This window comes from Sorex fumeus, unplaced genomic scaffold, assembly GCF_029834395.1.
Source record: "Sorex fumeus unplaced genomic scaffold, SorFum_2.1 ptg000036l, whole genome shotgun sequence".
NCBI lineage: Eukaryota > Metazoa > Chordata > Mammalia > Eulipotyphla > Soricidae > Sorex > Sorex fumeus.
In genome coordinates this window covers 17,256,364-17,280,983 of record NW_026606093.1, presented here as the reverse complement: position 1 = coordinate 17,280,983, position 24,620 = coordinate 17,256,364, and the positions used below count along the sequence as shown (strand labels likewise).

The 24,620-nt window shown below is 40.3% G+C and overlaps 1 protein-coding gene across 1 annotated transcript in view; it reads right to left on the bottom strand.

Moving 5' to 3' along the window:
• Positions 1–24,620, bottom strand: part of DNAH9 (dynein axonemal heavy chain 9) — a 577,218-nt gene that overhangs the window by 9,306 nt on the left and 543,292 nt on the right. Inside the window, exons 66-67 of the mRNA XM_056117744.1 lie at positions 22,944–23,114; positions 8,052–8,234 (exon numbers count right to left, since the gene is read on the bottom strand). Of these exons, the coding sequence (XP_055973719.1) occupies positions 8,052–8,234; positions 22,944–23,114 (354 nt within the window). The remainder of the gene's footprint in view (positions 1–8,051; positions 8,235–22,943; positions 23,115–24,620) is intronic.

Below are 24,620 nucleotides of genomic sequence, written 5' to 3'. Positions count from 1 at the left end.
GTGTTTTGGGGATAGATGCCAAGAAGTGGTATTGCTAGGTCATATATGTTTTTTTTTTATACAGATATCGATATTTCTTTCTATAAAGACTGAGCTGGATGACAGTCCCACCAACAGTGAACGAGGGTTCCTTTCTCATCAAGACCCCTCCAAGGCTATTTCCAGACTTTGGGATCTGTGCCCTTTCCACGGGTGTGAGATGGTATTTCATTGCTCTTTAGTTTGCATTTCCCTAGTCATGAGTGATGATGGCACATTTACATCTGCCTGTTGGCCATCCATGTGTCTTCTTTGGGGGAAATGTGGATGAGGTTGTTCAATTTTTGACGAAGCACTGGTAAATTATTTTTTCTGGAAAATTGTTTATATTTTATTTACCAAATTTTTGATTGAGTCATTGTGAATTACAAAGTTATTCATCATTTAGTTTGAGGTGAACAATGTTTCAACACCAATTCCTTCATCGACATTCATTCCCTCCACCAGTGTCCCTGGTTTCTACCTTGCCTGCCTCTATGGCAGGCACTTTTCCCTTTTTCCCCTTTAGGCCCTGTGGTTTACAATACTGTTACACGTTAACATATTTGTAGCATGTTAAGTTTTCATGCATGTCACTTTATGTCCTTTAAGTACCCAGTCCTATTTCAGAGTGACCACTTCCCTGTATTGTTGTAGGGGTCCCTTTGCCTGCCCTGCTCCTCTCTCCCCTGTAAGCTTCCTTCTAAGAACCAGTTCTCTTGCTCTTTGGGTGTTAGTTATTTTCCTTTTATGTTCCTTTATATTCTGCATATGCGTGAGATCATTCCATGTCTATCCCTCTCCCTCTGACTCAGCTTCATATTAATCCGGGTATCAGCAAAGTGCATGACTTCATGTTTTCAATTGAGTATTATTTCATGGTGTTTATGTCACTGTCACTGTCCTCCCATTGTTCATCGATTTGCTCGAGTGGGCCCAGTAACATTGTAAGACTTGTGACTGTGTTTTGCATATCGAATATGTCACAGGGAGCTTGCCAGGCTTTGCTGTACGGGCAAGATACTCTCGGTAGCTTGCCGGGCTCTCTGAGAGGGGCAGAAAAATTGAACTCAGGTCGGCCGTTTCGGCCATGTGCAAGGCAAATGCTCTTCTACCCACTGTACGATAGCTTATTTATCTAGTCATCTTTTTCTGGGACTTGGGTTGTTTACAGATTTTGGCTATTGTGAAAGTGTTACAGTGCACATAGAAATGCAGATGGCTTTTCTTGCAGTTTGTTTTGGGGCTCTGGGTGTATATTCCAAGGAGGGAAATTGCTGGGTCATATGGAAACTCACTCCTAGTTTTTTGAAGCTCGGTTCTGAGTTTTTTTGAGCATTGTTCACATTGTCTTCAGAAGGGCTGGACAGGTTGACATTTCTACCAGCAGAGAATGAGTGTCCTTTATCCCCTGCTTCCAACATAATACTGATTGCTGTTCTTTTTGGTGAGTTCCAGTCTTTGTGAGGTAGGGTGATATCTCATTACTGTTTTGATTTGCATTTCCCTGATGATTAGTGATGCAGAGAATGTTTCTTATGTGTCTTTTGGCTGTTTATATTTCTTTTTTGAGGAAGTTTTTGTTCATCTTTTCTCCCCGTTTTTGATGGAGCTGGATTTTTTTTTTGTGAAGTTCCACCAGCACTGGTAAATTTTAGCAAGAAAAAAACCAGCCCATCAAAAAATGAGGAGAGGAGATGAACAATTTTTTTCAAAGAAGACATACAGATTGTCAAGAGGTATATAAAAAATGCTCTGCATCCTTTTCATCAGGGAAATCCTTTATAATTTTTATTGTGAGCATATGTTTTGCTTCTACTGGTTATAAAGCCCACAGTGAATTTTATTATTATTCTATAAAGTCATATTTTGGGAGATATACACTCGGCTGTGCTCAGGGATTACTCCTGGCTCCTTATTATCCCTCTTGTCCTGACTAACACAACTCAACATGATATTACCAGAGCCATCTACATAGCAGAAAATTGAATGTTTTTGGGCCCTTGACTGAGCGAAACAGACTGTTATGTGGAACTCTATATTCTGTGAGCTGATATGGTTTGGGTATAGATAACCTGTACCTAGTCACCTCCCCTGGCTAAATTCAGCACTTTCACTGTGTTTCCTGGCTTGTTATATACAGGGACCATTTCTGAAAACATTGAAGTTTATATTGCATTCATCTGGGGAACCTAAAGTAACAAAATAGGAGACTAACCCCCAAGAATAGCAGAGTACGAGGTTTTAAGTACCAGGAGGTTTACTCCATGCCTTGGAGGCCAGCTGCACATGCTGGGGGAAAAGGCAGTTCAGATAGAGAAGGAAGCAGCAAAGAAAGGGTATTTAAGGATCCTCCCAGGATGGGAGATGCGTGCTGAGAGAAGACTCTAGACCGAACATGATTGCCACTCAATCCCTCTTTTGCAAACCACAGCACCCAAAAGGAGAGAGAGAACAAGGGGGAATGCCCTGCCAAAGAGGCAGGGTGGGATGGGGGATGGGGATGGGGGGTGGGAGGGATACTGGGACCTGTGGTGGTGGAAAATGGGCACTGGTGGAGGAATGGGTATTCGAACATTGTGTAACTGAAACCCAAACACAAAAAATTGTAAATCGACAACTGTACCTCATGGTGTTTCACTAATAAAAATCTAAATAAAGAAAAAAAATTTTGTTGCAAGAGGTTTAATGCTGTATTTATGATGAAATGATATGCAATGCATAGATTCTTAAACTTACTTGGGCATAATACTCCTTTTCAGAAAAAAAAAATGGTGTCCACTTTGAAATCTACCTTTTACAAGGAAACAGAAAGGAACCCCCTGTCCCAGCCCCCTTTGTACTGAGGCTGCTGCTCCCCCTAGCCGTGCTCCAGCGGCCACCCCTCCCCAGGGCAGGGACTGAAGCAACTGCATGCTTTCATCAACATTGAGTTAGGGCCCAGAGAATATTTTATAAGAATATACATGGTGGGTGTTTAATGCCAAGAGTGAGCTCTGTTATGAACGAGGAACTTTGGGTGACATATCAAAATAGTGTCATTAATTGTGAGAGATGTCCCCCTCTGGCTGTGTAGTGTTGATTATGGAAAGGCTGTGAAAAAGAGGACAGGGAACAGATTGAAAATTTCTACACTCTCCTCTTAATTTGCTGTGAAACTAACACTGCTCTCAATAAAATCTTAAAATAAAAATATACATGAATACTTAATTTTTAACACCCTTCAAAAATATGAAATCATTTTGATAGCATTGGAACATAAAATGTGTAGCTGGGCTGAAAAAACTCACACATCTGCTTTTAATATGATTATAATTTATTCTGACAATGATTTTGCATTTATTAATTGAATATGAAAGTATGGAACCTTAAGGAATGCATTTAAGTTTTTGTCAGTTTGAGAGTGAAGCAGGAACAATCTGTGAAAGAAGAAATTATTTACTTGGTTAGTTACATTCTAAGTCTGGATCAAGGTGAATTCCCATGACTTATTTCAAGGGGTGATGTGGGGGGCTGAGATAAATAAGAGCAAAACCCACGTCAGTTCTCTTTGGTATAAGATGTATCCCTTTCTAAAAAGAAGAATATATCTATACTCTTTGATGACATTTCCTGAAAGGTATTTGGAAAAAGTTAGTTCCCTAAGATGATAATTTTTCATATTGGTGGGAGCTGGTGAGGGCAAACCAGAGGTTTCTGTTGGCCAGAATGGTCCCTTCTCAATGCTCGGGCTCTTCTGCAGCAGAGAAAGCTTATGTTTTAAAGCCAAATTTCTCAACTCCTCCAGCCTGTGTTGCCTATAATACCTATTAATATTTGTACTTATTTACTCTTAGGTGGTGAACAAATGGAAACCTAAAAGAAAATACTGAGTCCCTCTCTAAGGAAATGGTGGACTTCAGTGCTCGGTGGTAGACTTCACTTCATGCAAGCGTCACAGGGAACCTGGGAGCAAAGGCTGAGGTTGCCTTGTTTATTAAAGTAACGGTCTGTGTGGCTCTGGCTCTATTCATCCATATGAATATCGTCATAATATTTATTTGGTCTAGTATAGTGCAAAACACCTATTTTGCCTGCAGGCATTTATTTCATCAAGTAGTGAGTTGTTAGAAGTTCAGACTTATAGATTCCACCCAGACCTTAGAATTCCATCTTTCAGGTGCCCAGGATCGTCATCACAGAAAGGCAGCAGAGGCTCTGAGGCACCAGCGTCCAGAACGAGAACTGTCGCCAGAATTCTATCCAGAGAATCAACAGCAGTGAAGTGCTTCCTTCTCCAAGAATTGCAGGCTGCACTCTTCCCTTCCTCCTCTCCCGTCTCCTTTCCTTCCCTCCTTTTCCTTTTTCTTTCTTTTCCATGTAAGTAAAACCCTGAAAACCCTCAGCGGGGCCCTTAGCTCTGGCGCATGCATACTTAGTCTCCTGGGGACCCATCTCTCTGGCATCTTTTTCCCTATTTTCACTTCTGTCAATTCAGCTTGACGTTTTCCATAACTATAAAACTTGCCCTTCTCTGAAGTCTACTGCTGCACTGTGCACCTATATTTTTCTGTGAATATATTTGCCCAATTCTCTCCTATCTGCTTGCCTTGTTTGCTTTATAAATTTGATTCATGCTCCAGGATTACCTGTTTGCTGCTTAAAAATTTGGCTCTCCAGAATCCTACCCCCAGAAGTTTGTGGGTCTGGAATATGGGAGGTGGGAATATGTATTGTGATCACAGCCCAACAGAGTCATATGGCCAGATTAGTCTTGAGACCTGTTTTTTTTGGAGGGGGGGGAAATGGCATGTTTATTTTTAGGGGATTTCAGTTTTCTAAAGCAGTAACCAGATTGTTTCCAGAACATTCGTACCATTTCCTACTCTTCCAGTGGCATATGTGGGTCCTGTTCCACATCCTCACAGCATTTGTGTTGCCCCTGTCTTTCCCATACCTGTGCTTCCAGCCTGCTTCGTATGCATGAGACCTGAGTTTTGTCTTTGATTTTGAAATTTTGACTTAAGGTTTCATATTCAAACTAAAAATATTTTTTCTGTGTCTTTAAATAGGGCTGGAGCGATAGCACAGCGAGTAGGGCATTTGCCTTGCACACAGCCGACCTGGGTTTGATTCCTCTGCCCCTCTCGGAGAGCCTTGCAAGCTACCGAGAATATCCCACCTGCACTGCAGAGCCTGGCAAACTCCCTGTGGCGTATTCAGTATGCCAAAAAGAGTAACAACAAGTCTCACTTCGTGTTCCTGGAGTGAGAAGACGCCATTGGCCTATACTAGCATGTGACAGGGATGAATGGAGACATTACTGCCTGCTCAAGCAAATCAATGAACAACACGACAACAGTGCTACAGTTACTTTAACACCATGCCTTACAAAGTTGTTCGTGATGCGTTTGTTGCAGGCATTGAATATTCCAACCCCAGTTCCACCTCCTCTGTGACCTTCTCGTCACCATTTCCCCCATTGTTCTAAGCACCCCTCAAGCCTGCCCTCCATAGCAGGCCCAAACTAATTTATTTTATATTGGTTGTTACCACTAAATGGCTAATGCAATTATCAAAAGATTCTTTAGTAAAAGAAAAAAATTGTGAAAATTGTTACATCTCACCATAAGGCCATTAAGTCCTGGTCTGAGTGTTTACTAAGCTGTTGTTGCTAGCTGAGGTTTCTGTGTTAATGATGTTGTGAATTGAGTGTAGTTGGTGTCTGTTACTTTTCCATCCAGTCTGGTTGTGCTACTGGGATGTTAGTATTGTAGTATTTGGGAGGTGTAGCCACATTTATGGCCAGGTGCTCCAGAAATTTTGGAATATTTAACTGGGCCAGTCCCACTGTGAAAAAGCTCAGAGTTTAAATTTTGTATTTGATTCAGTTACAAGTGGTTTACAATTCAGAAAGATCAAAATTGTCACTCTTCAACAAAACAAAACAAAACAAAACAGAACCTGTCACTCTTCAACCTCCTCTTTCTCTTATTGAAACTCACTTTTCATTTCCCTTTCTCCAACAAAGTGTGGAGAAAAGAAGTATTAGCAGTTAAAAATTCCCTAACCTAGACCTTTCAAACAGTTTCATAGTTTCTATATGACTCTATGGGAAGAAATTCTTAGCTTTTCTCCGCCCCCCTCCTTCCCACTCTGGAGTCACGAATCAGAGCCAGACGTCAGACATGAATGCATGTCACACCCCTGGGACTCAGGGCCTATCAGAGTTCTTCACTGTCAGTTACAAAACTGACTTCTCAACTTTATTTTGTCTGTGCTTACAGTCTCTTAATTAATGTGACAATAATAATTACATTTTTTTAGCTTATAGAAATGAAAGGCAGCAAGACCTTTCATTTATTTGGCATCCAGGTGAACAGTAATAAATGATCATTGGGCTTTATGTTATACATTTGATGTGATTATGTTGGCTGAATAAAGTAAACTTATTTAAATAATTGATAGTAGAAATTGTGAGCTTTTTAACTGTCCAAGAAAAGCATATGAGATCGTGTGATTCCTGGCTCACCTAGACAACCATGAGGTTGTAGAAGATTTAAATTTCACTATTAGGGCAATAGCAATACATATCATCTAATAATTCTGGGTGCTTACCAGTGCTACACATTGTTTTAAAGATTCTGTGTAAATAATTTCACTTAATTTTTCTAAATCCCTCTGAAGTAGGATTATTCTTTCTATATTATGGGTGAAGAAACTGACACAATTAGAATTAAGTCCCTTTATTTATTTATTTATTTATTTCTGCAGTGCTAGGAATCAAACCCAGGGCTTCAACAGATGTGAGACATTACTGCACTGCATCCTGACCTTGAGAATTGTCATGTTGGGATAAACAACAAGGAAATAGAAGAGCTGGTACTAATTCTGGGTATTCTAGTTTTAATATCCATATTTTTATTCAAAATACATTTTTGCCTCCCATGAGAGTAAATTCACTGCTATCAATAGGTGACAAAACATTGTGAAAACTTCTCTCTTGCTTGATATACTAAATATTGTCTCCTGGGTAACTATTCACTGACTTGCTTTTCCACCTGGTCCTAGTTCATGTGAACTCAATGCTTATTCCAGCTTCAGACTTTCAATCTTGTCTTAGACTCCATGGAGGTCATCAAACTGGTTTCTAGTGTCACACCTTCTTCGGAGTTCAGATTTCTATTAAAGAACTTTTCTTCAACTCCCATGTGTTCTTGTGTTGCTGGGGTGGTGTTTGGTTAGTGGGCCACACCCAGAAGTGTGCAGGGCTTATTTTTGACCCTGCTTAGGACTCATTCTTGGCAGGACTGGGGGATTGGATCGGTGCTGCCCAGCCAGCACTCTACACGCTGCATTATCTCTCTAGGCATTACTGCAACCTACTTTTTACCCCTCTCTGTCAGTGTCTTCTGAGAGTGACTCTATACCTTTTTTCCTTCTTTTTTTTTTTAGCTTGTGACACTAAAGTGCTTATTCCATCTTAGAGGGCGGGCATCATGAGTAAGAGAATCCCCAGTTTAAAGGTTCAAGAGTACTCCTTAGAAAGCCCCCTAAGTGATCAAGGGAATACTTTTTTTTGTTTTAATTGGTTCAGATTTTTTTATTGTATCACTGTGAGCTACAGTTACAAAACTTTCATGTTTGAGTTTCATTCATATAATGATCCAACACCCATCCCTCCACCAGTTACATTTTCCACCACTAATGTCCTCAGTATTCCTCCCTCCCATTCCACCTCTCCCCCTACCTCTATGGAAGATAATTTTCCTCTTACACTCTCTACTTATAGGGATTATGGTTTGCAATACAGATAGTGAGAGGCCATCATGTTTGGTTCCTTATCTACTTTCAGCACATGTCTCCCATCTCGAGCGATCACTCCAACCATCATTGTCCCTTCTCTATCTCAGCTGCCTTCTCCCCCAGCCCATGAGACAGGCTTCCAACCATGGAACATTTTTTCTGGCCCTGTTTCTACTGTCTCTGGGTGTTAGTCTCATTATGATATTTTATATTCCACAAGTGAGTGCCTATGCTCTCTTCTTACCCACCTTTAAGCCGAGCTCCAGTTCCCTCAGTGAGCGCTGTATCTCTCTGGTGAGTAGATTCATCCGTTCACACTCCTGGAAGGCTACCACAACATACGGAGTGCGCTCCTCAACTTTGGCCATCAGTTCTGGAATGTTGAACTCATCAGTCACCCGCTCCAGTATTCCTTCTAGGAGGATCTTGACCTGCCCCATAACAGAAAACACAGGTTGAAGTTTGGGCTCTGGTACTAAAGAAGAATTTCATTGCCCTGGAATATGGCTTTAAAGAGCCAATTATCCTTGGTGCTTCCAGAATTGAACCCAGTGTCTTACACAGATAAGGATATAACTCAAACCCTGAGCCTGTTTACTTAGGTCAGGCTTGGTGACCAAATCACAGATATCTGCACAAACTGACCAGTTACCTCTGACACCTTCAATAAACAGAGCTCCCTTTCCAAGAAGAAGAAAATGGAGAATCTCAGAAAGTTAAGCAGTTACTTGTGGAAATTCAACAAGAAAGGTAAAAGATATACTTGATCCTAGAGTATTGGATATTTTGGGCCATGTAAAGCTGAATTATTAAGTACCAGCAATGTACGTATAACTTTTCCCCAAAACCATGATAACTTTTACCATAAAAAATCATCAGCTAAAACAAACATCTCTCTCTGGAAAGTGGAAACCGGGATCAAAATACTGGGTTATTTGGGAGCGATAGCACAGCGGTAGGGCGTTTGCCTTGCATGCAGCCAACATGGCCGACCCGAGTTCGATTCCTCTGCCCCTCTCGGAGAGCCCGGCAAGCTACTGAGAATATCTCACCCGCACGGCAGAGCCTGGCAAGCTCCCCATGACGTATTCAATATGCCAGACACAGTAACAACAAAGTCTCCAATGGAGATGGTTACTGGGCCCGCTCGAGCAAATCAATGAACAACGGGAGGGCCTTTTATTATTTGGGAGCAAGGACTTGGAGGACTTGGAGGCTAAGTTTGCAGATTTTAGTAAAAAAAAAAGAAAAATGAAAAAAGAAAAATGAAACAAGTGCATAATTAAACGTGTAGGAAAAGGGCAGGGGGAGGAAGAAAGTCAGTGACTATGTAAACCATTCCTGTCGTGTGATACTTGTTTTTTTTTTTTTTTAAATATGTTCTAAAATGGTGGTGGTGGGAAATGTACACTGGTGAGGGGATGGGTGTTGTAACATTATATGACTGAACCCCAATCATGAACAAATTTGTAACTTTAATTAAATAAAAAAAATTAAAAAATTGGATTATCCTTTCTTTCCCTTTCTAATATGTCACCATCTCCTTTTGTGCAGATATCTCTTTCTCACTATTTTGGAGTACATTCTCTGGATTCAGACTTCCTGTTTTTCAAATTTGGCCATATTATCTTATTTTGGGGGAATGAAAATTTAAATCTTAAATTTAGGGTTCAGGGATAGAGAGTAACAGGATCTATTGGCAGGATAGAGGTGCCTTAGAAGTACTGCTCCCTCTCTTCTCTCTGGAGCACTAGAGCCTGGGATTCTAGTGATTCTTTAGTTTAATTTATTCGATAACAGCAAGGCAAGCTATTTCTTGCTTTTTTTTCCAGTTAAATTTGTCTTTGTTGTTTGCAAGGGAAGAATCCTGACCAAGTTAATACTGTTTGGCTATACGTTACCCATGTGAATTTAAGTAGTTTAGGTTTCTAAAAGCCTTTAAAGTTGAAGTTTCTAAGAGCATCTTCCTCTGTTATCTACCTCTCCATCATTTCCTAGGGTTGATATGAAAAAGCAAATGAATTGCTTCATGTGGCAACATCTGAAAGCTGCCACCTCATAAAGAAATAAAATACCAATATAAATGTAAAATATTGTTAATGTTTACTTTGACTTGTTCACATAGGGAAAGAGTTGATATTAGAATGTCACTGTCCTCCCGTTGTTCATCGATTTGCTCGAGCGGACCCAGTAACATCTCCATCATGAGACTTGTTACTGTTTGGCATATCGAATACGTCACGGGGAGCTTGCCAGGCTCTGCCGTGCGGGCGAGATACTCTTGTAGCTTGCCGGGCTCTGTGAGAGGGGAGGAGGAATCGAACTCGGGTCGGCCATGTTGGCTGCGTGTAAGGCAAACGTCCTATCCGCTGTGCTATCATTCCAGTCCAACTAAGGGATGTAGTCAGCTTTATTTCCACAAGCAGAAAACCTCTGCTATAAAAAAAAACTCTTTGGGGCTGGAGCAATAGCACAGCAGGTAGGGCGTTTGCCTTGCAAGCGGTCAATCCAGGTTCGATTCCCAGCATCCCATATGGTCCCCTGAGCACCGCCAGGAGTAATTCCTGAGCGCTGAGCCAGGAGTAACCCCTGTGCATTGCCGGTGTGACCCAAAAAGCAAAAAAAAAAAATCTCTTAGGAAGAGGAATAAATGTTTATCATACTCATTTAAACATTAAAGAACTTTGTGATATTAGAAGAAATATTCTCCCACAATTTTGTTTCTTTTACCAAAGAGGAGAAACAATGCTAGTTAGCTATTTTTTGTTATTCTTGCAGGTATTATGCACTGCCCATAGCCACCTCTCTCACCAGCCACCCATCTGTCCACTCATCATGTCTGTTCCGTCACTTTCCTTCTCTCACTCCCTAAAACCTTCCCTATATTTCTACAACTAGTCGAATCATTCTACACTTCACTTCTCCAGCCTTCTTTCTAACCTTATGATAAACCTTAGGCACATTTCCTTGTTAGTGTATAGATTTATCTAGTTTTTAAAACAGTAATTCTATTCTGTTGTTTCGGTGAGTCATAATTTACTGACTCCTTTACTTATAAATAGTTGGTTTATCATTTCTACTACTGCAATGCATAAATATATATTAAATATGTATACTTTTGAGCAATTCCTCTGGTTTAATTAATAAAATAGAATTACGAGTAAACATTATAAACATTGGAGTGTGTGTGGTGCCAGGAATCGAATTGGGTCAATTGCATGAAAACGAAGTGCCATACCTCTTGAATCATCTCTCTGGCCAAACATTTTTTCTGTAATATTTAAACAATAGTTAACCATCTATATACCTGTTGATCTCTCAATGGACTCTTGATTCTATTACATTCATCTGTGAGTTTTTCCTTATTCCAGTGCCACACTATTTTTTTTTTTTATCACTACAGCTTTATTTTGTTTCAAACTACAGTTTGAACTTGGGGAAGGTGAAGCCTCCCATCTTCTTTACCCCTAGGACTGCTTTGACTGTTCATGGGGCCTTATTACTTCATATAAATTTCAACAGTGTTTGATCTATTTCTTTGAAAAATGTTATATTTTTGTAGGGGGCAGAGTCTCCTGCCCCCGTGCCTGGCTGTCCTCGCCGGGGCCCCTTGGCGAGGAGTGGGTTGAGTTTTCCTCCCTGCCCCGACCAGGGCTCCGGCAGCCGAAGACCTCCAGAATCAGCCACCACCATGCTGAGACCACTCTCCATATGCATGAAGGTACCAGCAGAGGAACAAAGGCATGCGGGTCCCGGGGCTGAGATCTCCAAGCCTGCTCGGATCGGGGCTGAGCATCCTCCACCCAGATCCTCCCAATTCCAGTAGGCAGGGGTCACACCCACCAACTGGCCCCCTGGCGCCATGTAATCCCATCAATGGCCCAGACTCAGAGACTATAAAACCCAGCTCCCAGCAGGCTTATTACAAACTGGACAAACTGCTTTGGACAAACTGGCAGGCTACTGAATGTAACCTGCCCACACGGCAGAGTCTGGCAAACTCCCCGTGGCATACCCAATATGCCAAATACCAGAAACAATGATGGGTCTCATTCTCCTAATCCTGCAAGAGCCTTGAATATGGCACTTTTAAAAAAAAATCTCAGGGCTAGGATGAAGGAGACGTTACTGAGGCCTGCTGGAGGCAATCGACGAATAACAGGATGGTCGTGATTGTGATTTTTGTAGGGATTGTGTTGAATCTGTGAAATACCTTGTGTGATATTACCACTTTGACTATGTGAATCTTCTCAGTCCACTAACAGAAGATGTGTTTCCATTTTTGTCATGTCCTCTTTTATTTATTTTAGTGGTGTTTTCTAGTTTTCTTATCAATCTTTCATCTTCTTGTTAAGCTGATTACTTGATTTTCTGGGGCACAGTTGTGAATGGGATTGTTTTTTAGGATTTCTCTCTATTCTACTTAATTATTTACATATAGAAAAACCCATATATTTCTGCATGTTTAATTTGTAGCCCGAGATTTACTACCCAAGCTTTTTGTTTCTAGAAATATTTTTTTTGTGTGAAGTCCTTTGGGGTTCTAAGTAATGTATCATGCCAGCTGCAAAAAATGAGTTTGACTTCTTTTTCAATATAGATTTCTTAATATCCTTTTAATGCCTAATTGCTATGGCAAAAACCTCTGAAACTTTATTGAATAATAGTGGTGAGAGTAAACAACCTGTCTTGTATATGATCTTAGAGGAAAGGCTTTCAGTTTTTCACCGTTGAGTACAATATTTGCTGTGGACTTATGGTATGACTTTGACTACGTTGAGGAGCATTCCTTCAACTCCCATTTTATTGGGAATTATCATGAATGGATTCTGGGTCTTGTCAGTTGATTTGTTTGCATTTATCAGTACGATTAATTTTTATTTTTCTTGTATTGATATGGTATATGACATTGCTGGAGTTGATTTGTTAGACCATCTTGACATCTTGCATTCCACTTGTCATGGTGTGTGATCTTTCTGATGTGTTGTTTGATGCAGTTTGCTAATATTTTGTTGAGGATCTTTACCTTCAACCCACCCTGCCCCCATTTTTGCCAGGCAGATAGATCTATAGTTTTAAATTATTTGTGATATTTTTGTTTGCTCTTGGTATTTGGGTAATGTTTGCCTCATAGAAATTGTTTGGAAATATTTCTTCTTGTTTTCTCTTTTGATTTTTCTGATAGAGCCTGAAAAGAATTGGCAGTGGGTCTTCTTCAAATGACCTACTAGTACTGATTCAAGTGACCAAGAGCAACTCCAGCTTTGTGGCCTGATGATTTAGCATTCAGAGCCCTACAGGGCAGCCCTGCTCAGGTCCAAAGGTGCTGGGGGAATGAAGGCCACTGCTGGTAAAAAAGTAATAATAATAAAATGAAAAGAAAAATGACCTGCTAGTGAATCCATCTAGTTGTGAACTTTTGTTTTTTTCTGAGAATTTTTATTGTTTGATTTCCTTGAGAGAAATTTGTGTATTCAGGTGTTTTGTTTCTTCTTGATTCATCTTCTGGGGGTTTTAGGAATAAAACCATTTCTCCATTTCTTCTAAGTTCTCCTAGTTCATAGTATAAAGATTTTCTAAGTATTCCCTGATGATGCTTTTAAATTTCTATTCCATCTGCTGTGACGTCTCACCTTCCACATCTGATTCAGATATTCTTCCTCTCTCTTTGTGAGTCTTGCTAGTGGTTTGTTGATCTTGTTCATTCTTTTTAAAGAACCAACTTTTTTTTTTTTGTAGTTTGGATCTTTCAAAATTCAAATTCATTAGTTCTGCTCTAAGATTTATTTCTCCCTTCCTTCTGCTTGATTTGGGCTCTTCATCTAGGAGCTTAAGCTCTGCAGTTAGTTAATTTATTAGCTATTTCTCCCTCCCTAATACAGGCTTATATTACTATGAACTTTCTTCTAAAGTAAGTAAGTAAAGGCCCTCCCGTTGATCATCAATTTGCTCGAGCGGGCCCAGTAACGTCCCCATTGGAGACTTTGTTGTTACTGTGTTTGGCATATCGAATACATTACGGGTAGCTTGCCAGGCTCTGCCGTGGGGGCGAGATACTCTTGGTAGCTTGCCGGGCTCTCCGAGAGGGGCGGAGGGTCGAACTCGGGTCGGCCATGTTGGCTGCGTGCAAGGCAAACGCCCTACTGCTGTGCTATCGCTCTAGTCATCATTTTTTTTCTGTGTGCCCACAAATCCTGATAGCTTGGATCCTCATTCTCATTTGTTTCCAGGGATCTTTATTTCTTCTCTGATTTCTTCTTTAACTCACCTGTTGTTAAAGAGTGAGTTAATTTCCAAGTGTTTGAGTTTTTCTCCTGTTTTTGTTTGTGATTTACTTCTATTTTCAGTACATCATGGTCTATAGAAGTTAGACATGCTTGTAAAATTTGTTTTTTCTTAAATAGCCCCTCAGTGCTTTTCACAAAGTTGTTCTTAGGGCAATTAATTCCCTGAGCTGTTGTTTGTTCATGAAGCTCTGTGTCACTTTTTCAAATATGAAAAGTAGTCTTGCTGGATAAATTTTTCTTGTGAGGCATTCATTTTATTGAAGTTTTTAATTAATTTATTTATTTTTACAATATCCCATTATTGTCTTTGGACCTTTAGGGTGTCACTTGATTAATCTGCTGTAAATCTTAAGGATGATCCTTTGTGTATAATTTTCTCCTTTAATTTTGCTGCTCTCAATATTAATCTCTATCTTTGGCTTTCATTATTCTGATTATGATGTTGGATTATTTTTATTTGGAATTTTGAGCCTCTTGAACATGCGTGCATGCACCCCTCAATGCTAGAAACTTTTTCAGCTATGAATTCTTTGACTAGTGTTTCTTCTTTAAATTGTCTTCCTTTTACTCAGATATTCTGATGATTTTTCAAATTCTGATGATTCTGAGGTCGGTCCTCAGGAATTCAATCTCCAAATTCTCTTGTTTACTTTCTGTTTATTTTGGCTTTCCCCCTTTTGTTTTTTTTTTAGATGTTTTCCACATCTTGTCTTGGAGATCACTGATTATATCCTCAACTACCGTTACTTTGTTACCAAAGACTTCCATTGAGATTTCATTTACCTACCAAGTTCTTTAGTCCTGTCACTTTTGTTCATAGTTCTCTCATTTCTGCTCTCATACTTTGAGCCTGTTTGCCCTGACTGTTCAGTATGTTTCTTGTAGGCAGCAGAAAGTCGGATTCAGGTTTCTAGTCTGCCCTTCCACTTCATGTCCCTTAGTTGGTGCAGTTAGCCCTGTATTGACTACCTTTCCATTGTTTCTTTGATCTCATTTAACATCCTTAACATTTCCACTCTAAAGTTCTTCTCTGAACCAGAAGTAGACCACAAGACCCCCAAAATAAGTCCCCCCAAATAAAATAATTTTTCAAAAATTAACAAATTCTACTTTAAAAAAATGAAAAGAAAAGTTCTTATCCGAGGGGTTATGTAGCTGGTTAGTACTTGTTGAGTTTTCAGGGCAATTATCTTTGTTCACCAATTGTGATGGGAACCTGTGATGCTTTTCCATTGCTACTGTTGTGGCTTGGGGGTCTTTCCAATTCATTCTTAGCCACCTCTTCCCGCCACCAGGAAGATTTCTGGGTAAGCGCTAGGGGATGCCCTCTTCCTTCCCTGTCAAAGCTATTCTTACCCAGTTGGATGTTACTCTCTAGTTGTTTAGAGCTTATTGTATTGGTTGCATGAAAGCATTCTATGACTTTGACCCTGTTGCTACTCTGTCTGCAATTTAGGGATCTATTATTTCGTACTACACTTTGTGAGTTTTGGAGGAAATGGTGATTGAAACTGTGGTTATATTAATATTAGTATGATGTGCTTGGGGATAGCGTAGCAGTCCAATGTGAGTTCAGCACAAGAGGCCAACGTGTGTGTTCTGGGTAATAGGAAGAAGGTGGAAAATCTTACAGCTTCAGTTCATACTTCAGAGTCAGGATTTTTCTGCCCTGGTGGTGGCGGGGGGAGTGAGGCACCCCTCTCCCAGCTGGGCCCCTGGGCGCATATCCCACACTTTCCTCAAGAGGTGGATAGGACAGCAGGCAAAAACAGCAAAACTGTGGCTTTTCTTGGTTTCTGTTTTCTTGATATTATGGAGATAGGTTTTGTGATACAGTCTGAGGTCTGTCCTGGAAAATGTTTTAGGTACACTGGAAAATAGTGCATGCAGTTTTTGGGAGTGAAGGGCCCTGTATATGTCTTCTGGGCCCAAGTCTTCCATGTCTTCAAGACCATTGTTTCTTTTTCGTTGTTGTTGTTGTTCCAAATTACATTTATTAAAAATCAAATGAATTTTTAAACATAGCAATATTCCAAGTATTGGCTTCCCTAATCATAAATACTATAACATATATAGCCGAAATTTAGTGCACTTATTGTATGAGAAGATTATGGAATATAGTTTTTAATCAAATTAAATACAAAATTTAATAAAGTATAATCAATAATATAGCACTGTAGCACTGTCCTCCCGTAGTTCATCATTTTGCTGGAGTAACATCTCCATTGTGAGACTTGTTACTATTTTTGGCATATCAAATACACCACAGGGAGCTTGCCAGGCTCTGCTGTGCAGGCGGGATATTCTCGGCAGCTTGCCAGACTCTCTGAGAGGGATGGAGAAATTGAACCCGGGTTGGCTGTCTGAGAGGGATGGAGAAATTGAACCCGGGTTGGCTGTGTGTAAGGCAAATGCCCTACCCTCTGTGTTATCGCTCCAGCTCATCAACCAAGAGAAAATATATTACAAGTTTAATAATTAACTGTTAGATGAATTACTATGGGGAATAATTTCACTGTCACTGTTGTTGTCTTCCTGTTGTTCATCGATTGCTCAAGCGGGCCCAGTAACATCTCCATTGTGACAATTGTTACTGTGTTTGGTGTATCAGATACGTCACGGGTAGCTTGCCAGGCTTTGCCGTGGGGGCGAGATACTCTCAGTAGCTTGCTGGATTTGCCGAGAGGGGCAGAGGAATCGAACTCGGGTCAGCCATGTTGGCTACGTGCAAGGCAAACGCCCTACCCACTGTGCTATCGCTCCAGCCCCGGGGGAGGGGGATAATTTAATTTTTAAAATATTTTTAATGAATCACTGTGAAGTACAGTCACAGAATTACAAAGTTTTGTGACTACATTTCAGTCATACAATGATTGAGTACTCATCCCTCCACTGGTGCCCATTCTTTACCACCAATGTTCCCAGTATCCCTCCAGCCACCTCCCCAACCCCCGGCCTCTGTGGCAGGCACATTCCTCTTTACTCTTTCTCTCCTTTTGGGTGTTATGGTTTGCAATACAGGTACTAAGTGGTCATCATGTTCAAGACCATTTTTTTGCTGAGTTTTAATAATCCAGATGCACAAAGAGGAGACTTTAAATCTTTTACTACTGTTGTGTTACTATCAGTATCTTGCTTCATATCTCTTAATATCTATTAATAGTTGTTTTAAATACTTTAATGGATCATCACGGTTGCATATATGTTTAAAAGAGTGAATTCTTCTTAATGTATTCATCTCCTATCATAAAGAAATAGCCATCCCTGTCCCTCACTGCCTTTTAAAAATTATCTGTATTATCTAAGTATCATTTTTAAGGGAATTGCTTGCCTGTAGGATTGTTTTCCAACCTTTGATGTTGCGCCTGTGTTTTTACCCTGGTTGTTCAGGTGTGTCTTTTGTAGGCTGCAGAATGCTGGGTTTAGTTTTCTAACCCATTCTGCAACTCTAACTCTTTAATTGTGAGTTAAGACAACTGATACTGATGATTATTGAGTTGAAGAAATTTATTGATGTCATTTCATACAAGCTAACAAGATTGTGCGGTTTGCCATGACTTTTAAAGAAGCTCCTTGACTTCTGCAAAACTAGTTTTAAGACTCTGAAGTTTCTTAGCTGTTTCTTATTCATGACATTTTGTATCGTTCTAAATATATTTTGTATATATCTGGATGACAATATAGCTAGATAAAGTATTCTTGGCAAGGTGCTCATTTCATTCAGCTTTTATACTATATCTTACCATCATCTTTTGGCCCTTAGAGTCTCGTTTTATTTATCTGCTATGACTTATGAGAGTTTCTATGTAAGTCCTTCTTTGAGGCTGATGCTTACAATATTATATCATTGTTTCGGTTTTTGTCATTTCGATTTCAGTGTATTTCTTTTCCCTATTTGGATCCCTCTTCACTGGGGCCTGTTTGAAATCTTGCCTTTTGAGTCTGGGTGCATGTACTCCTCAACTCTAGGGAAATTTTATTTATAAATTCTTAAACTTGGGCTGGAGCGATAGCACAGTGGTAGGGCGTCTGCCTTGCGCACAGCTGGCCCGGCCAAGCCAGGTTTGATTCTTCCGCCCCTCTAGGAGAGCCCAGCAAGTTACTGAGAGTATCTCGCCTGCACGGCAAAGCCTGGCAAGCTACCTGTGACATATTGGATATGCCAAACACAGTAACAAGAAGTCTCACAATGGAAACATTACTGGGCCTGCTCGAGCAAATCGATGAACAATGGGAGGACAGTGCTACAGTGCAGAGCAATTTCTTGAACTATAAGGTCCTCCTTTAGTCCTCCTTCCGCTTCCTCAGGGACTCCTGTGACACATATAATTCCTCTTGCACTCATTCCATAGTTCTCTGGTGTGGTGTTAATTTCTTTTCAGACATTCTTCCATCTTCTGTTGGTTTCTAGAGGTCTCCTACATCCAGTCTTGGTGTTCATTAATTTTTTTCTTTTCTTTTTTGTGGCTGGCTGTTCATTAATTTTTTCCCTCAGCTTTTGTTACTCTGATGTTGAGGCCTTCCACTGAGTTTTTTATTTCACCTACCATACTCATATGATCTGTCACTTCTGATTGTGTCTACACCATTGTTTCCTTGATCTTTTCTTTGACCTTTCATTAAACTTTTGCATCATGGTTTCTGGTTACCCTAACATCTTTGTATTAGAGGTTACAAAGCACACTGGTGCTAGGGTAGCCTTCCAGGCTATATCATCATTCGTTGGTCTTGGCAGGGTTTTATGCAGCTTTGCAGTGTGTCTGTGATCTCGTGTTTTGTATCTAGCTCCCATGAGAGTCCTCTTAGGGAATTCAGCCTCTGTTGTCAGTGAGGGCTATCCCAGGATTGTAGAATTCCATGCAATATTGGAATCATCAGGAGATATTGGTGTGACCTTAAAGGACATGCGGTTCAGCAGAGGATGCAGTTTGGACTTCATCTGGTCCTCTTAAGGCTCTTAATTGGTCAAGCTGGAAAGGCCATTTGGGAAACATTCATCAGGCTGGCTGGCATTGGGTTCCTCTAGGGCAGGGACTGATCTGGGATTTCCAGCTAGCTAGAGTTCAACATCTCTCCCAATAGTCCTCCCTTAGAGGGCTCCAGATACCCTCTAAACTGGAGCCTGTCCCTTAACTTTTCTCTCTTTGCTAGCAACTACAAACCCAGTTATATGTTAAATTTCCACATTCCCTGATATAAAGATTTGGCATGCGAATAAATTTGGGCCATAAGTTTGTGAATGTATATAGTGTGCAACCTATGGACCATTGCCAGCTCAACAACATAGTATCCTCTCCAGAATTTTGCTTTTTGTTTCTCTTCTTGAACTGTTCTATGCACATAAAAGAACATATCTTAGGAGAACAAGTGAACATATCTTAGGAGAACAAGTGAGTTACTGGTGACATGTGCAGAGACACTTGTTGGTATGGAACTTTGCCTATAGCATACTGTTTTATAAGTAATTAGTTCATTTATTTCAACAAGACATCATTTCTTGATTTAGTTGCAGGGATGTAAAAAATGACAAGAGATAGAAACTTATTTGTGCCATTTTGGAGAATCATAAATATATTATTTAGATAGTTCCATACGCTTTCATTTTTATAGCTAGGAGCAAATTTAGTTGCTTTGCACAAAAGTCAGATCAAAGTGGATTAAAGACCTTCATATCAGACATGAATCCATAGGGTACATAGAGGAAAATGTAGGCAGGACTCTCCATGACATTGAAGCTAAAAACATCTTTAAGGATGAAACAGCACTGACTATGCAAGTGGAAGCAAACATAAACAAATGGGACTACATAAAACTAAGAAAGTTTTTGCACTTCAAAAGAAACAGTGACCAAAATACAGAAAGAGCCCACAGAATGGGAAATAATATTTACCCAGTACCCATCTGATAAGGGATTAATATCCAGGATATACAAGACACTAGTAGAATTATACAAGAAAAAAACCTCCAACGCCATCAAAAATGGGGAGAAGAAATAAACAGAAGTTTCCTCAAAAAAGAAATACAAATGGCCAAAAGGCACATGAAAAATGCTCAACATCGATAGCCATCAGAGAGATGCAAATCAAAACAACAATGAGATATCATCTCACACAACAGAGACTGGCACACATTCAAAAGAACAAAAGCAACCAGTGGTGGTGTGGATGTGGGGGAAAAGGGACACTTTTTCACTGTTGGTGGGAATGCCCACTAGTCCAGCCTTTCTGGAAAAAAATATGGACAGTCCTTCAAAAACTAGAAATTGAGTTTTCATCTGACCCTGCAGTACCACTTCTGGGAATATATCCTGAGAATGCAAAAAAGCACAGTAGAAGTGACATCTGTACCTATATGTTCATTGCAGCACTGTTCAAAATAGCCAAAATCTGGATACAACCCAAGTGCCCGAGAACAGATGACTGGTTAAAGAAGCTTTGGTACATCTACACAATGGAATACTATGCAGTGTCAGGAGAGATGAAGTCATGAACTTTGCTTATAAATGGAAAGACATGGAGAGTATCATGCTAAGTGAAATGAGTCAGAAAAAGAGGGACAGACATAGAAGCACTGCACTCATTTGTGGAGTATAAAACAACATAACTTGAGGCTGACACCTAAGGATAGTAGATACATGGGACAGGTAGTTTGCTCCATAGCTGGAAGCCTGCCTCATGAGCAAAGGGGAGAAGGCAACTAGAATAGAGAAGGGATAACTAAGAAAAAGATGGCTGGAGGAATCGTTTGGGATGGGAGATGTATGCAGAAAGTAGATAAAGGACCAAACATGATAACCTCTCAGGGTCTGTATTAAAAACCATAATGCCCCAAAATAGTGAGAGATTTTGGGGAATCATGTCTGCCATGGAGGCAGAGGGAGGGTGGGAAAGAGGGTTATACCAGGGATATTGGTGGTGGGGAATGTGCGCGTGTGGAGGGATGGGTGTTTGATCATTGTGTGATTGTAACCCAAAATGAAAGCTTGTAACTATCTCACGGTGATTCAATAAAATTGAAAAAAAATACATTAAAAAAATTTAGGTGCCCTGGTTTCGGGGTGACAAAATTTCTTCTTACCTTTATTTTTTCTCAATTTATATTTTTATAGCAAATCTATTTAGCAAATTCATTTATAGCAGATTTATTTAGGTGGCTTGGTTTCTGGGTAATAAAACTTCTTATCTTTCTTTTTTCTCAATTTATATTTTATAAATCAAATAGTGAACATACCGAGTAGTGTGATATACAGCAGCTATCTCAAAATATACTCTGTATAAAAAATTACATAGGGTACAAATTCCTGGGACTAACTCAACCAAAATTTCAAGCTACTTATTTTATTATTAATATAATTATAATAATATATAACATATATATAACTATATCACGGTTATAGTCATAGTCCTCCCATTGTTCATCGATTTGCTTGAGTGGGCCCAGTAACGTCTCCATCATGAGACTTGTTGTTACTGTGTTTGGCATATCGAATATATAATAATATAATATATAATAATATAATATATAATTGTATATAATATATATAATATAAGCCTGGCAAGCTACCCGTAATGTATTTGATATGCCAAAAACAGTAACAACAAGTCTCACAATTTATTGTGAGATGTTACTGGTGCCCGCTCGAGCAAATTGATAAACAATGGCAGGACAGTGCTATCTTGCTATTTTATTATTATGCATTTTAGCATTTGTAAATTACTATTTATTAAAATAGTTGCGGACACACCCAGTGATGCTGGGAGTCCTGGGCCCCTCTTAGAGTTGGTTAGTCTGGTGGTGTGGGCCTGGCAGTGCCGTGCTAGGGCTGTACGTACTCAGAACCATGTTTAAAGGGGATGCATAAGGTCCCAGGGACCAACCAAAGGTCTCATATATACCACAAATATGTCCTACCACATGAATTATCTCCCTCTCTTCCAAAGAACAGTTTTAGAGGTAACATTGAATAACTTTAAAGTCCAAATTTGTGAATTAGACATTTTTCTAAGATCAATTCTTGGAAATAAAAATTTCAATAACTACTCAGATTTCTAAGCTCTTAATATTTCAGGCGTTTCCTTTGAAACACAACAAAATCCCTAATTAAGTGTCTGGTCTGGCAGGAAAAAATGCGTGGAAGTATGTGAAGGAGGTCCATCTCTTGAAAGTTGAGTTAGTTTATATTAGGAAAGATTTCACAAGTAATTTTCATGATGGTCTTCAGAACCCTTTCTGCCACCTACTATGCCCAGACAGGAACAGAACACTCATATTGCCTCTGGTTGTCCCAACCTGCAATCTGCCTCATAGTTTTTTTACATCTTTCTTAAATTACCAAATCCTGTGCTAAGTAGTGTTTGACTGTGTTACGAGACTCTCAGATTAAATTCTATTTATACAAAGAGAAGATATTTTTTATTTTTAAAAGGATTGTTTATTATAAATAAGCATTCAGTTGTTGAAGTGGAGTAGAGGGGTTTGGGAACCACTGCCCACTCATCATTTCTTGCCAAAGAATCCTGAAGTCTATTTCAGGGTTCACAAGCCCCAGTTGTGCAGCCCACCCTTTCTTCATATTTGTAGACAAACTGAATACAGAATTCCCTTGAGTGGACCAGCAAAGGAAACTGCCAAACCCAAAGGCAAAGATATACTATGATGCAACCAGAGAGCTAGAGTGGTACTATGGCAGGGGAGGGAGGGAAAGTCTGCTCGTTAAAGGACAGGCTGCATGTGAGACAGGATTGCATGGTTTGGCTCATGTGTGTCATGCAGATTGGCCTGTGTGAGAGGAGTCTCCAGCTGCACCCCCTAGGCTCTCAGTAACAATGACAGCCAAGATCACCCTCCACATACCTTTTCTTCTCTCATGGCCCCTGTCCCTTCTCCGGCTTGGCTGTCATGGGGCTGGAGCTCCAGCACTGTGCGGAAGAGCTTCTCTGAGGTCTGGGTTAGGAAGCCAATCTCTGCATTTGGGTGGAGGCCATAGAGGTACGGTGACTCTGGAGGCAGCTCAGCATCAATATACTGGAAAATAAGAGCAAACTCACTCAGAAACAATGTGAGGTATATTTTCCATCTCCAACTCAAGGCCAGCACCTGAAGGGTCATCCCCAGACAGCGGGGGTGTGGACACCAGTGCTATGCGTCCCCCGGGTAGTTGCTGGTCACCACCCCTTGGTGATGCTCGGATGCCCGTCACCTATGGTACAGACCCTTCTTGTTGCCTTTATTGATATCATCTGTTGTTTCATGCCAGACAAGTTTTCCTGAATTTCCATATCCACGAGGTTATTATTTCTTTTTCCTGGAAGCCTGGGAAACTTTCTCCTGAGCTCACCTCCTCTCATTTCTTCCTTACATACCTTTGTTCCTTCACACACAGGCAGAATTCTCACATTGCTTCAGTCAGAAATAACTATTACCTACTAATTTCTGGTTGTTATTTTTGAGCCACACCTGGCAGTGCTTAGTGCTCACTCCTGACTCTGTGCTCAGCGGCCCATGGGGGGAGTGTATAAGGGTGCTGGGGATTGAACTCATGTCTGCCATGTGCAAGGCAAGTGCCCTGACCTCTACACAGTTGCTTCAGCCCCTATCACTGTCACTGCCCTCCCGTTGTTCATCGATTTGCTCAAGCAGGCCCAGTAACGTCTCCTTCCATTGGAGACTTTGTTATTACTGTGTTTGGCATATCAAATACATCACGGGTAGCTTGCCAGGCTCTGCCGTGCGGGCGAGATACTCTTGGTAGCTTGCCGGGCTCTCCGAGAGGGGCGGAGGAATCGAACTCAGGTTGGCCATGTTGGCTGCGTGCAAGGAAAACGCCCTACTGCTGTGCTATCGCTTCAGCCCCTACTACAAAATATTTTTATTCAAACTATTCAGTGATCCCGGTACTCTTCTTAATTTTCTTTCTCTTTGGGATGAGGGAGGGTACACACAGCAGTGCTTGGGGAACATGGGATAGAAATCTGAGACTTGTGATTGCAGGGTGGACATTACAGTCTTTTGAGCCATCTACCCAGTCCCTTCCTCCTAGCTTTCTTTTTCTCCCACTTAATTATTAAAACCAGGGAAAATAAATGTAAACATAGGACCATGCATGTAAAAATCAGTGTGTGAAACTTGCTGTAGGATGCAGTGAGCTTTACTCAAACTGGAGCATTAGAGCATTCAAATTTCAAAAAATTTAAGAGTGTGTCAACCAAACAGCACATCTCTGTGGTAAACCATCTATAAAATAGACACAAACTGGCCAACCTTATCTTGTTCAGTTTCTTCTCTGAGTATGTTCTATGAAGAGATAGGTGTTCTCTAAAGTGAAAAAAAAAGATATCCTTCATGCTTAACTCCTTATTTGATTTAGATGACAACTTGGTGTTGGCAACACATTAAAGATTCTTTATGCCTGAAAAACATATTTGTGAGTTTACTTTGGCATTTCCCCACACAGATGACTTGATTCTTGATAAGTGCCTCATAACCATATATATTAATTGACAGATTAAAGAGAGGAAAATATAAACACTA